Source organism: Herpailurus yagouaroundi, unplaced genomic scaffold, assembly GCF_014898765.1.
Source record: "Herpailurus yagouaroundi ecotype Mexico unplaced genomic scaffold, PumYag 219, whole genome shotgun sequence".
Taxonomy (NCBI): domain Eukaryota; kingdom Metazoa; phylum Chordata; class Mammalia; order Carnivora; family Felidae; genus Herpailurus; species Herpailurus yagouaroundi.
In genome coordinates, this window is record NW_024412450.1 from 975,154 (window position 1) to 988,909 (window position 13,756).

The 13,756-nt window shown below is 38.3% G+C and overlaps 1 protein-coding gene across 1 annotated transcript; it reads right to left on the reverse strand.

Moving 5' to 3' along the window:
* Positions 1-12,583: 12,583 nt before the first annotated feature.
* On the reverse strand, positions 12,584-13,750 carry LOC121018360 (olfactory receptor 2W1). Its single transcript, XM_040457099.1, has one exon. The coding sequence runs from the start codon at positions 13,709-13,711 to the stop codon at positions 12,749-12,751; it is 963 nt and encodes a 320-aa protein (XP_040313033.1). The 5' UTR covers positions 13,712-13,750; the 3' UTR covers positions 12,584-12,748.
* Positions 13,751-13,756: the final 6 nt, after the last annotated feature.

The window sequence follows — 13,756 nt, forward strand, 5'->3', positions numbered from 1 at the left end:
AGTTTTTCCCCATTTTGATGATATTAGGTTTGGGTCTTTCATATATAGCTTTTATGATCTCGATGTATGATCCTTCTATCCCTACTTTCTTGAGGGTTTTTATCAAGAAAGGATGATGTATTTTGTTAAATGCTTTATCTGCATCTATTGAGAGGATCATATGGTTCTTGTCCTTTCTTTTATTGATGTGATGAATCACATTGATTGTTTTGCAGATATTGAACTAGCCCTGCATCCCTGGTATAAATCCCACTGGGTTGTGGTAAATAATTTTTTTAATGTATTGTTGGAGCCAGTTGGCTAATATCTTGTTGAGGATTTTTGCATCCATGTTCATCAGGGAAATTGGTCTATAGTTCTCCTTTTTAGTGGGGTGTTTGGTTTTGGAATCAAAGTAATGCTGGCTTTGTAGAAAGAGTTTGGGAATTTTCCTTCCATTTTTATTTTTTGGAACAGATTCAAGAGAATAGGTGTTAACTCTTTAATCATTTGATGGAATTCCCCTGGAAAGCCATATGGCCCTGGACTCTTGTTCTATGGTATATTTTTGATTACTAATTCGATTTACATACTGGTTATGGGCCTGTTTATATTTTTTATTTCTTCCTGTTTCAGTTTTGGTAGTGTATATGTTTCCAGGAATTTGTGCATTTCTTCCAGATTGCCCATTTTATTGGCATCTAATTGCTCATAATATTCTCTTATTATAGTTTTTGATTTCTGTTGTGTTTGTTGTGATCTCTCCTCTTTTATTCTTGATTTTATTTATTTGGGTCCTTTCCTTTTTCTTCTTGATCAAACTGGCTAGTGGTTTATCAATTTTCTTAATTCTTTCAAAGAACCAGCTTCTGGTTTCATTGATCTGTTCTAGTGGTTTTTTTTTTTTTTTTGGTTCAATAGCATTAATTTCTGCTCTTATCTTTATTATTTCCTGTCTTCTGCTGGTTTTGGGCTTTATTTGCTGTTCTTTTTCCAGCTCCTTAGTGTACTGTTAAGTTGTGTATCTGAGATCTCTCTTCCTTCTTTAGGAAGGCCTGGATTGCCATATACTTTCCTCTTATGACCGCCTTTTCTGCATCCCAGAGGTTTTGGGTTGTGGTGTTATCATTTTCATTGGCTTCCATATACTGTTTAATTTCCTCTTTAATTTCTGGTTAGCCGATTCATTCTTTAGTAGAATGTCCTTCAGTCTCCAAGTATTTGTTACTTTTCCAAATTTTTTCTTGTGATTGATTTCGAGTTTCATAGTGTTGTGGTATGAAAATATGCATGGTATGATCTCGATCTTTTTGTACTTGCTGAGGGCTGATTTGTTTCCCAGTATGCGGTCTCTTCTGGACAACTTCCATGTGCACAGGAGAAGAATGTGTACTCTGCTGCTTTAGGATGAAATGTTCTGAATATATCTGTGAAGTCCATCTGGTCCAGTGTGTCATTCAAAGCCATTGTTTCGTTGTTGGTATTCTGTTTAGATGATCTGTCCTTTGCTGTGAGTGGGGTGTTGAAGTCTCCTACTATTATGGTATTACTATGGATGAGTTTCTTTATTTATTTATTTATTTATTTATTTATTTATTTTAAAAATTTTTTTCAACATTTATTTATTTTTGGGACAGAGAGAGACAGAGCATGAACGGGGGAGGGGCAGAGAGAGAGGGAGACACAGAATCAGAAACAGGCTCCAGGCTCTGAGCCATCAGCCCAGAGCCCGACGCGGGGCTCGAACTCACGGACCGCAAGATCGTGACCTGGCTGAAGTCGGACGCTTAACCGACTGCGCCACCCAGGCGCCCCTGGATGAGTTTCTTTATATTTGTGATTAATTGATTTTTATATTTGTGTACTCTCACATTTCACGCATATATGTTTACAATTGTTAGGTCTTTTTGGTGGATAGACCCCTTGATTATGATATAATTCCCTTATGCATCTCTTGATACAGTTTTTATTTTAAAGTCTTGATTGTCTGATATAAGTATGGCTACTGTGGCTTTCTTTTGTTGACCATTAGCATGATAGATGGTTCTCCATCCCCTTACTTTCAATCTGAAGGTGTCTTTAGGTCTAAAGTTGGTCTCTTGTAATTAGCATACAGATGGATCTTGTTTTCTTATCCATTCTGTTACTGTATGTCTTTTGATTTGAGCATTGAGTCCATTAGCGTTTAGAGTGAGTACTGAAAGATATGAATTTATTGCCATTATCATGCTTGTAGAGTTGAAGTTTCTGGTGGTGTTCTCTGGTCCTTTCTAATCTTTGTTGCTTTGGGTATTTATTTATTTGTTTATTTATTCATCTTTTCTCCTCTCAGGGAGTCCCCCTTAAAATTTCTTGCAGGGCTGGTTTAATGGTCACAAACTCCTCTAATTTTTGTTTGTCTGGGGCACTTTTTATCTCTCCTTCTATTTTGAATGACAGCCTTGGTGGATAAAGAATTCTTGGCTGCATGTTTTTCTGATTCAGTACATTGAATACATCCTGCCACGCCTTTCTGGCCTGCCAAGTTTCTGTGGATAGGTCTGCTGCAAACCTGATCTGCCTTCCCTTGTATGTTAGGGACTTTTTTCCCTTGCTGCTTTCATGATTCTCTTCTTGCCTGAGTATTTTGTGAATTTGACTATGATATGCCGTGTTGATGATCGGTTATTGTTGAATCTAATGTGGATCCTCTGTGCTTCCTGGATTTTGACCTCTGTGTCTTTCCCCAGGTTAGGAAAGTTTTCCACTATGATTTGCTCACATAACTCTTCTACCCCTGTTTCTCTGTCTTCCTCTTCTGGGACTGCTATGATTCTGATGTTGTTCCTTTTTAATGAATCACTGATTTCTCTAATTCTTAAATCGTGCTCTTTTGCCTTAATCTCCCTCGTTTTATCTGCTTCATTATTCTCCAGAAGTTTGTCCTCTATATTGCTGATTCTCTGTTGTGCCTTATGCATCTTTGCTGCTGTAGCATCCATCCACGATTGCAGCTCAGTTATAGCAATGTTTATTTCATGCTGACTAGTGTTTACTTCTTTTATCTCTGCAGAAAGGGATTCTAGTCTATTTTCAACTCCTGCTAGTATTCTTATTATCGTGATTCTAAATTCTTGTTCAGACTTCTTGCTTGTATCTTTTGGTTAAATCCCTGGCTATCGTTTCTTCATGCTCTGTCTTTTGGAGTGAATTCCTTCATTTCATCATTTTGAAGGGAGAAAAGGAATTAATGAGGTAGAAAAATTAAAATTAAAGAATATTAAAATTAGAAATTTAAAACACAGACTCTCACACACACACACACACACACACACACACACACACACACACATGAATAAATGATGCTAGATCCTAGGTATGTTTTGGTCTTGGTGTTGAAAGTGGTTTGATAGAGAAAAGAGGGGGGAAAAAGGAAATCATTTGAGAATTTGAAAAAATGAATACACTGAAGTAGACTAAAATGAAATAATGGAAGTAAAATAGAATTTGAAAAAAATCTACACAGAAGTAAACAATATAGTAGAAAAAATTAATGAAAAATATTTTAATAAAAATTAAAAATAAAAATGAGTTTTTTATTTTTCTGAAGAGAAAAAAGAAAAGAAAAAAATGAAATCATTCAAAAATTTGAAAAGCGGAATACAGTGTAGTAGACTAAAATAAAATGATAGAAGTAAAATAGAATTTGAAAAAATTTCCATAAAAGTAAAACATATAGTGAAACAAATTAAGGAAAAATATTTTTAATAAAAATTGAAAACAAAAAGAATTTTTTTCTCTTTCTGTATTCAAGAAAAAAAGAAATGAAAAAGAAAAAAAAATGGAAATCGTTTGAACATTGGAAAAAAATGAATACAGTGGAGTAGACTAAAATAAAATGATGGACGTAAAATAGAATTTGAAAAAATTTACACAAAAGTACAAAATATAGTAAACAACATTAAAGAAACATTTTTAATACAAATTGAAAATAAAAATGAGTTTTTCTCTTTCTGTATTCAAGAAAAAGAAAAGTTGTGAAAAAGAGAATAAAAAGAAAATTGAATAGATGGACCTGCTAACAGATTGAAATACGACTGAAATTATTTCGTTTTCCCCTAGAAGTCAGTCTATGAAGCGCTTTATAGTCCACAAACTAACCAGGCGGTGAGACTTGTGTTCTTGAAAAGCGAGGGTTGGCCCAGTTGGGCGGGCCTTAGCGTAATGGCTCCATTCTCCGCTAGGTGGCGCTGTTAGCCTACTGGGATGGATTGTTTTGTTGTTCATAGGTGCCTATGCGCATGTGCTGGAACGGTGAAAATGGCGTCACCCAGCTACCCAGTCTCTAGTATAGGAACTCTGTTCTCCCCAATCAGCAATCATGCACCTGTCCTTTATCTTCAGCTATCATCCATTCCCTGCTTTTTCACTGTCTGTGGCCAAGCCCCAGGCAGTACCTCTCCCCTGAGTTTTGTCTCAGATGTGGCTGTTTTCCCCAGCCCCTGACTTCTGAAGGACTGTGGCTTTGACCTGATCCACCCCTCTGTGGAGGGTCTCACTGAGCAATGGCCAAATGCCAGCTGCTCCCAGGAACACTTGTGGGACCGTGATGCTGCTGGTGCCCCGAGACTCTGGCCAGGTGCCATCCTGCCCCAGAAAAAGTTCATGAGATAGTGTAGCAGCAGCTTTTCAGGGATTATGGAAAATTAAAACACACATCTGGCTCCAGGCTTCACCCTTAACAACCTTGTTCCAGCACAAGGGAATGTGGCTATTTTCTGGGGTCTGCTGGGACCAGGTGGCTTCAACAGTCTCTACCAAATGTCCTTCCAGCAGTGGAACCGCTTTTCGCTGTGTGGTCTGAGAACTTCCTGGACCCCACTCTTTTCCTGGGGATTCACCCTTCCCACCAGAGCACTGCCAGGTATCAAGCTGCGGAGTTGCAGACTATTTGCTCCTCTTGTTTACAGTCTTAATGGAATTTAAACCCTCTCCTTTCTCCTCTCTCCCTTTTTAGTTTAGTCCCTGCAGCTGTTTCCAATTTTCCACTTTCTCTCAGCTTCTTTTGGGGAGGGGTGCTTTTCCTGTATTCCCTCCCCACCCCCCCATCTCCATCCTCTCACTGCATGAAAGTACCTCCCTGCCCTCCATGTCTTCTCACTCCCCAAGTTCACCTCTCTGCACTGTGTACCTGCTGAATTCTGTGGTTCAGGTTGTGCAGATTGTTGTGTTAATCCTGAAATCAGTTTTCTAGTTGTGCAGGATGGTTTAGTGTTGGTCTGGATGTATTTCATGGACGTGAGACACACAAAAAACTTCCATGCTCTTCTTCCATCTTGGCTCCCTCCTAAGGTTTTTATGTTAATTTCAATATAGTTAACATACAGTGTTTTATTAGTTTCAGGTGTATAAAATAGTGATTCAACAATTCAATACATGATGACATAGTGCTCATCATGGTAACTGTACTCTTAATCCCTTTGACCAATTTCACCCATCCTAGCACCCGCATCCCTTCTGGTATGCATTATTTTAAATGAGTATTCTCAGCTAAAGTTATCATTTTTAAAAATAAGAACATTTTTACCTGAAGCATACTTCAGAATACATGGTTCTAAAAGATACATATAAAACATTCCTTCCAAGAAAAATAGAATACACATTTTTTTGCAAGCACACACACAAGAATTCCCTGGTTAAATAGCATAAAAAAAAGACATAACAAATATTACAAATTTAAGAAGAATGAAATCATACCAACTATATCTTCTAGCCACAATGGTACAAAACTAAAGTACAATAATAAAACCAAGCTTGAAAATCTACAATATAAATCGTAAATATTTAATATGTAAATATGAAACAACACACTACTGCACAAACAATGGGCCAAATAAGAAACCAAATGGCAAAGCAAAATGTGTATGAAAACAAAATAAAAAGAAAGCACAATATTCCAAAACATATGGGATGCAGCAAAAGCAGATGTTAGAGTGAAGTTTTTGCTATAAATGGTTGTGTTAAGAAAAACAGTTCAGGGGTGCCTGTGTAGCTCAGTTGGTTAAGTGGGTGACTGGATTTCAGCTCTGTTCACGATCTCATGGTTTGTGAGTTTGAGTTCTGTACTGGGCTCTGTGTTGATAGTACAGAACCTGCCTGGGATTCTGCCTCCTTCTCTCTATGCCCCTCCCCCACTTGCTGTCTCTCTCTCAAAATAAATAAAAATAAACGTAAAAAAGAAAAAAATTCAAATAAAAAACTTACCATCACACCACAAGGAACTAGAAACAGTATAAACTTGGCTGAAATTCAGTAGAGGAAGGAAATAAAGAAAAACCAGAAATAAAATAGAGACCAGAATAAACAATAAGATAACTTTGGAAGTAATGACCAGTTTTTCAAAAAACAAAACAAAACAAACAAAATTGGCAATGCTTGAGCTATATTAATAAAAAAGAGAGAAGACTTCAAAATTAAAATGAGAAATGGAAGAGAAAACAATACAACAGATAACCAGAGAAATACATAGTGTGATGACAGATTAGTATCAGATAACTTAGAAAATAACCCAGATAATTTCCAAAAATGCAGAGGTTACCAAGATTGAATCAAGGATCTTGAAGCCTAGAAATAGGAAATTATCTTAGACCAATAAGAAGAATGAAAGTTGAATTAGGAATTAAAAATCTCCCTGCACAGAAAAGCACAAGACCACATGATTTCATTGGTGATTTCTAACAAACATTAAAAAAAGTTTAATGACAATCTTTATCAAAATCTTACAAATAATGGAATAGGGGGAACATATTTAAAGTCATTCCATGCAGGCAGTACTACCATGATACCAGAGCAGGATAAGAACAATACAAGATTAAAAAAGTCTTGTCTGATATAAGTATTGCCACTCTGGTTTCTTTTGGTTTCTGTTTGCATAATAGATGTTTCTCCACTCATATCCAATCTGCAGGTGTCTTAGGTCTAAAATGAGTCTCCTGTAGGTAGCATACAGATGGGTCTTGATTTTTTCATCCATTTTGACAACCTATATCTTTTTTTAACTTAAAAATTTTTTTTAAAGCTTTATTTATTTTTGAGAGACATAGACGGAGACAGAGCATGAGTGGGGGAGGAACAGAGAGAGGGAGACATAGAATCTGAGGCAGACTCCAGGATCCAAACTGTCAGCACAGAGCCCAACACGGGGTTCGAACTCACGAATCCTGAGATCATGACCTGAGCTGAAGTTGGACACCCAACCGACTGAGCCACCCAGGCTCCCCTCCTTTTTAAAATTTTTAAAATTTAATGTTTATTTCCAAAAGAGAGAGACAGAGCACATGCGGGGCAGGGGCAGAGAGTGAGGGAGACACAGAATCTGAAACAGGCTCCAGGCTCTTAGCTGTCAGCACAGAGCCTGATGCGGGGCTCGAACTCATGAGCCGTGAGATTATGACATGAACTGAAGTCAGATGCTTAACTAACTGAGCCACCCAGGTGCCACAAACCTATGTCTTTTGATTGGAGCATTTTGGTCCATTTACATACAAGGTAGTGATTGATAAGTAGGTATTTATTGGCATTTCATTATTTCTTTTGTCATTGTTTCTGGAGATTTTCTCTGATCCTTTCTTGCTTTTGTCATTTTTGGTCTCTCCTTTCCACTCAAAGAGTTCCCCCCCTTTTTTTTTTTAATTTTTTTTTCAACGTTTATTTATTTTTGGGACAGAGAGACACAGAGCATGAACTGGGGAGGGGCAGAGAGAGAGGGAGACACAGAATCGGAAACAGGTTCCAGGCTCTGGGCCATCAGCCCAGAGCCTGATGCGGGGCTCGAACTCCCGGACCGCGAGATCGTGACCTGGCTGAAGTCGGACGCTTAACCTACTGCGCCACCCAGGCGCCCCAAAGAGTTCCCTTTAATATTTCTTGCAGGGCTGGTTTAGTGGTAACAAACTCCTTTGGTTTTCTATTGGGAAACTCTTTATCTGTCCTATTTTGACTGATAGCCTTGCTGGATAGGATATTCTTGGTGGCATATTTTTCCCATTCACGGTTTTGAATATATCATGCCACTCCCTTCTGACTTGCCAAGTGTGTGTTGAGAAATTTGCAGCTGGCCTTATGGGGTTTCCCTTGTAATTTGAGTTCTTTTATCTTGCTGCTTTTAAGATTTTTTATTTTATCACTATATTTTGAAAATTTAATTAGAATATGTCTTGTTGGTGGCCTGCTTTTTTTTGATTTTAATGGGAGTTCTCTGTGCCTCTTGGATTGGGATGTCCGTTTCCTTCCCCAGATTAAGGAAGCTTTCAGCTCTCCTTTCTTGAACTACACTTTCTGTCCCCTTTTCTCTCTCTTATTCTTCTGGAACTTGTAAAATATGCATGTTCTTACATTTGATGGAATCAACGAGTTCCCTACAGGGAAAGCCTATTCTTGTGATCCATAATTCTTTCTCTCTTTTATTCAGCTTCACTATTTTTCCATTATTTTCTCTTCCATATCACTTGTTCATTCCCCTGCTTCTTCCACCTGCTCTTCATTTCATCAAGCCTGTTTCCCATCTCATTTATTGCATTCTACCTCTCTCATTGATTCCTTTTTAAAAACTCTTTTATCTCTGCTGTAGGGGTCCCCTGATGTCTTCCATTCTTTTCTCAAAACTAGTGAATATCCTTATGATTGTTGCTTTAAATTCTCCATCAGGCCTGTTACTTACATCTGTCTCACTTAGATCACTGGTTGTGACATTATCTTGTTCTTTCAATTGCATTTTTTCTTTCTTTTTTTTAATATATAATTTATTGTCAAATTGGTTTCTATACAACATCCAGTGCTCATCTCAACAGGTGCCCTCCTCAGTGCCCATCACCCACTTTCCCCTCCCCCCCACCATAAAACTTCAGTTTGTTCTCAGTTTTTAAGAGTCTCTTATGGTTTGCCTCCTTTCCTCTCGTAACTTTTTTTCCCTCTTCTCCTCCCCCATGGTCTTCTGTTAAGTTTCTCAGGATCCACATATGAGTGAAAACGTATGGTATCTGTCTTTCTCTGCCCGACTTATTTCACTTAGCACAACACTGTCCGGTTCCACCCACGTTGCTGCAAATGGCCAGATTTCATTCTTTCTCATTTGATTTTTTCTAAGTCTGCCTTCTTCTCTGTGTTAGAAAAGTTCTTATGTCTCCTTCTCATGAAAGTAATGGCCTTAGGAAGAAATGGTCATGTAGAAGCTTCAGGGAGTGCCTCCAGTATGTGCTTCATGTGCTCTGCTGTTGTGTTTTGGCTGCTGTATCTTTCAGGCCAGTCGTCTGCAGAGCCTGTCCTTGCTTCCCATGGACAGTGGTTGGTCCCTGGTCTGAATGTGGTGAGTTTAACTAGGTGTGCTCTGGTTGGCTTGTTAAATGACACCTGACACCAGCTCCACCAGAACTGAGGTCCTGCAGAACTCTCTGGTCAGGAGATGTGGTGGCTTGTGCTGGACTTCTGAGCGATGGGGCTTGCCACAGTGGGGCTGAGGCAAGCTTGTCTGAGAAGGACCATCCTGCCAGGGTACAGGGGGGTGCAGCTTGGTGAGTCAGTTTAGGCAGCCAGTGCCCATGTGGCACTGTTTCCCATAGGTGACTCTGTGTTCATGCTGAGGGGAGGAGGAGGGAAATGTCACTGATCAGCTCCTTAGTTCCTGGAGAGGTGTCTCCCTGAATTCTTACAGATGTACTGATTAACTTATAGGGGCTCAATATATTTTAAGGATTTATTATAACTTAGCATAATGGTCTGAGAATATGCAATTCTTTAAGAGAAATAAGAGGGAGGTTAATTATTTAAAATATTGGTTTATTTTGCAGCCCTAATGCAGGAGAAACTTAAGCCAAAGGAAAAATAGAACTAAAGATACACATAAAAACAAACAATTATAGGTATAAGATATAATATTTTCCTAAGAGTCCATTGCTAGTCTACTTTTGGTATACTTATTATTGAAGTTAGCAAATGACTTAATATTTATCCTAATGTTATTAGTTAAAGCCTCTTGCCAAGACTAAAAATAAACTTTCAAAATACAAGAATAATGGGTGAGGTGGCCAGACCTGTGTACCTCAGGGACACAGAACTTATGTTCTTTCTGTTGACACTTTATGTGGGCTGATGAACTGTTTCTGGAGGCACCTGTAAAGGAGATTGATGTGGGTGAAAGGACATTGACAGTATCCTACATCACATTATATTTTATGTGAGGCATTTCTGTGTTCTGAGTGGGAAAGTAAAAATTATCCAGTGACTCCTCCTCTTCACATTTCAAGAATTATGAGGTGACAGAGGAGAAAATATTATATATGTGATTGATTATACTTCTTTTTTTTTAATTTTTAAAAAAATTTTTTTTCAACGTTTATTTATTTTTGGGACAGAGAGAGACAGAGCATGAACGGGGGAGGGGCAGAGAGAGAGGGAGACACAGAATCGAAACAGGCTCCAGGCTCTGAGCCATCAGCTCAGAGCCTGACGCGGGGCTCAAACTCCCGGACCACGAGATCGTGACCTGGCTGAAGTCGGACGCTTAACCGACTGCGCCACCCAGGCGCCCCATATACTTCTTAAATTATAGGGTCTTTTAGAGAAAGGTTTCAGATCACAGAAAATATCAAAGGGCAATTAAAAGGTCATCATATTTCACCATAAAAAGCTAACTACTATATTACAATAATTGGAAATGAAAAGTTATTCATTCTATGAAATTCCACTACATAAAAATGTATGAATCTACATTTCTCAAAAATTACACAAATCCATGATTCTCTAGATATCTAAGGCAAATCCTAACTAAACTCAAGCTAGTCATTGAGATTGAGACAGCGTGGAATAAATGTTTCATGAGTGAAGAAGTAATGAATAAAACTGTTTTATTACCTCTAAATGCTTTAATTTGTTTCTTCTCACTTTCTTGTGTCATGGTAAAGAAGAAATAACTTCAATAATGAAGACCCATTATTCAGGATAAATGTTTGTATGGCATCAAAAGAGATTTGATGTATAATATTTGTACATTATGATGTTACATGCACCACACAAAGTAAATGAAATCATCCATTCAGGTCTATATTTCTGAAGACGCAAGCATTAGCATAGAAAATAAAAACTAGATAAACAAAACACTTCCTAAGGGTCTTTAGAATAAATCACATGTCTTCACATTTATATTTATAGCTCTTGGTGTTATGTTACAAACAAAAATAAAAATTCCTAATGTCCCAATTTCCCTGAAGATATGCCAATGATGAAAGTAATAAAAGAGCTAAGTAGGATGGGTATAGTATTGTTTGCATCCACAGAATGTTCATATACACCAACTATTCTATTAATTCTCTCTATGCCCTAGGAATTACTTGCCTCAGTAGAAATTAAAGACAGATTCCCACCAATAGTGCATTAGGGTTCCTTTTTCTTCACATTCTCACCAACACTTGATATTTCTTGAATTTTTGATTTTAACCATTGTGACAAGTGTAAAGTGATCTCTTATTGTGGTTTTAATTTGCATTTCTCTGATGCTTAGTGATGTTGAGCATCTTTTCATGTGTGTTGCCTATCTGTTCATCTTCTTTGGAAAAACACATATTCAAACCCTCTGCCCATTTTCAAATCAGATGATGATGATGATGATGATGATGATGATGATGATGATTTTTGGTGTTGAGTTGTGTAAATTCTTTATATATTTTGGATATAATATTTCAATATTTCTTCTTCCACTCACTAGTTTGCCTTCTTGTTTTGTTGATTGTTTCCTTTGCTGTTTAAACCCTTTTAATTTTGTTGTAGTCTCAATAGTTTAATTTCCTTTTGTTTTCCTTATCAGAGGAGACATATTTCAAAAAATGTTTCTCTGGCTGATGTCGAAGGAATTACTATCCTCATGCACTGTTGGTGGGAATGCAAATTGTTACAGCCACTGTGGAAAAACACTATGGAGTTTCCTTGAAAAAATTAAAAAAGAATCACCATATGATCCAGTATTCCAGTAAAAACACTAATTTGAAAAGATATAGGCACCCTCTGTTTACTGCCAAGATATGGAAGCAATCGAAGTGTCAATTGATAGATGAGTGGATAAAGAAGGTGTGGTATATGCATAATGGAATATTACTCAGCCATGAAAAGAACAAAATCTTGCCACAAAATCCACCATAACATGGTTGAGTAAGAGCATGTAATGCTGGGGCGCCTGGGTGGCGCAGTCGGTTAAGCGTCTGACTTCAGCCAGGTCACGATATCGCGGTCCGTGAGTTCAAGCCCCCCGTCGGGCTCTGGGCTGATGGCTCAGAGCCTGGACCCTGTTTCTGATTCTGTGTCTCCCTCTCTCTCTGCCCCTCCCCCGTTCATGCTCTGTCTCTCTCTGTCCCCAAAAAAATAAATAAACGTTAAAAAAAAAAAAGAGCATGTAATGCTAAGTGAAATAAGTCAGTCAGAGAAAGACAAAGACCATATGATTTCACTCATATGTGGAATTTAGGCATCAAAGCAAATGAGCAAACAAAGAAAAGAAAGAGATAAAAAATAGACTCAAGTATAGGGAATTAGTAATTTCTAGAGGGGAAGTGAGTGAGGAGATGGGTGAAATAGATAAAGGGGATTGAAAGTACACGTGATGAGCATTGATAAATGTGTAGAATTGTTGAATCACATTGTATACCTAAAACTAATATAACACTGTGTGTTTATTGCACTTGAATAAAACAAGGAAAGACAATTAGAAAATGTTTTTCATTGTCTTATCCAGGGTAATACGATTCTATGCCTTTTGGTCTCTCTTTGATTTTGTAGATTCACGGTCAACTCTCACCAGTTTCCTCAATGCATTCTTCATGTCCTTGTTCCGCAGGGTATAAACGAGAGGGTTAAGACTTGGAGTGACGATCGTGTAAAAGAGGGTGAGGAACTTTCCCTGGTCTTTGGAGGCACTGTTACCTGGTTGCAGGTACATGTAGATAATAGTTCCATAGAAGATGGACACGACAGTGAGATGAGATCCACAGGTATTAATTGCTTTTTGTTGGCCTTCTTTTGACTTTATTCTCAGCACAGCTTTGGCGATGTAGCCATAGGATATAAGAATAAGGCCGAGTGGTGTAAGGACAATGACAATGCCCAAAGCAAAAACAGACATTTCAACTGTTGTGGTGTCTATACATGCTATCTTGACCATAGCTGGCAACTCACACAAGAAATGGTCCAGAAGGTTGTTTCCACATCGAGGCAAATTCAGGGTGAGTGTACATAATAATACAGAATTGGCCAAACTAATGCTCCAGACCGTGATTATCATCTTGAGACAGAGATGTGGATTCATGATTACCAAATAATGCAGGGGTTTACAAATAGCTGTGAAACGATCATAGGACATAACAGCGAGGAGGAGACACTCAGTGGAACCCAACCACATATAAATGTAGAGTTGAGTGACACAGCCCACATAGCTGATGGTCTTGTCAGGTCCCCACAAGTTAACGAGCATCTGAGGGATGATGCTGGTTGTGAAACATAGATCCAGGAAAGATAAGTTCCTGAGGAAAAAATACATCGGTGTGTGGAGACGGGAATCCAGGAGAGATGCAAGGATGATGGCTGTGTTACCCACCCACGTAACGAAGTAGAAGAGAGTGACAACTCCTGATAGGACCATCTCCAGTTTGGGATGGTCCGAGAAGCCGAGCAGAATAAAACCGTGCAGAGAAGTGTGATTGTTTTGGCCCATAGTCCTTCAGTGTCCAAATCCTAGAATGAGAAAAGCAGAAGGAGG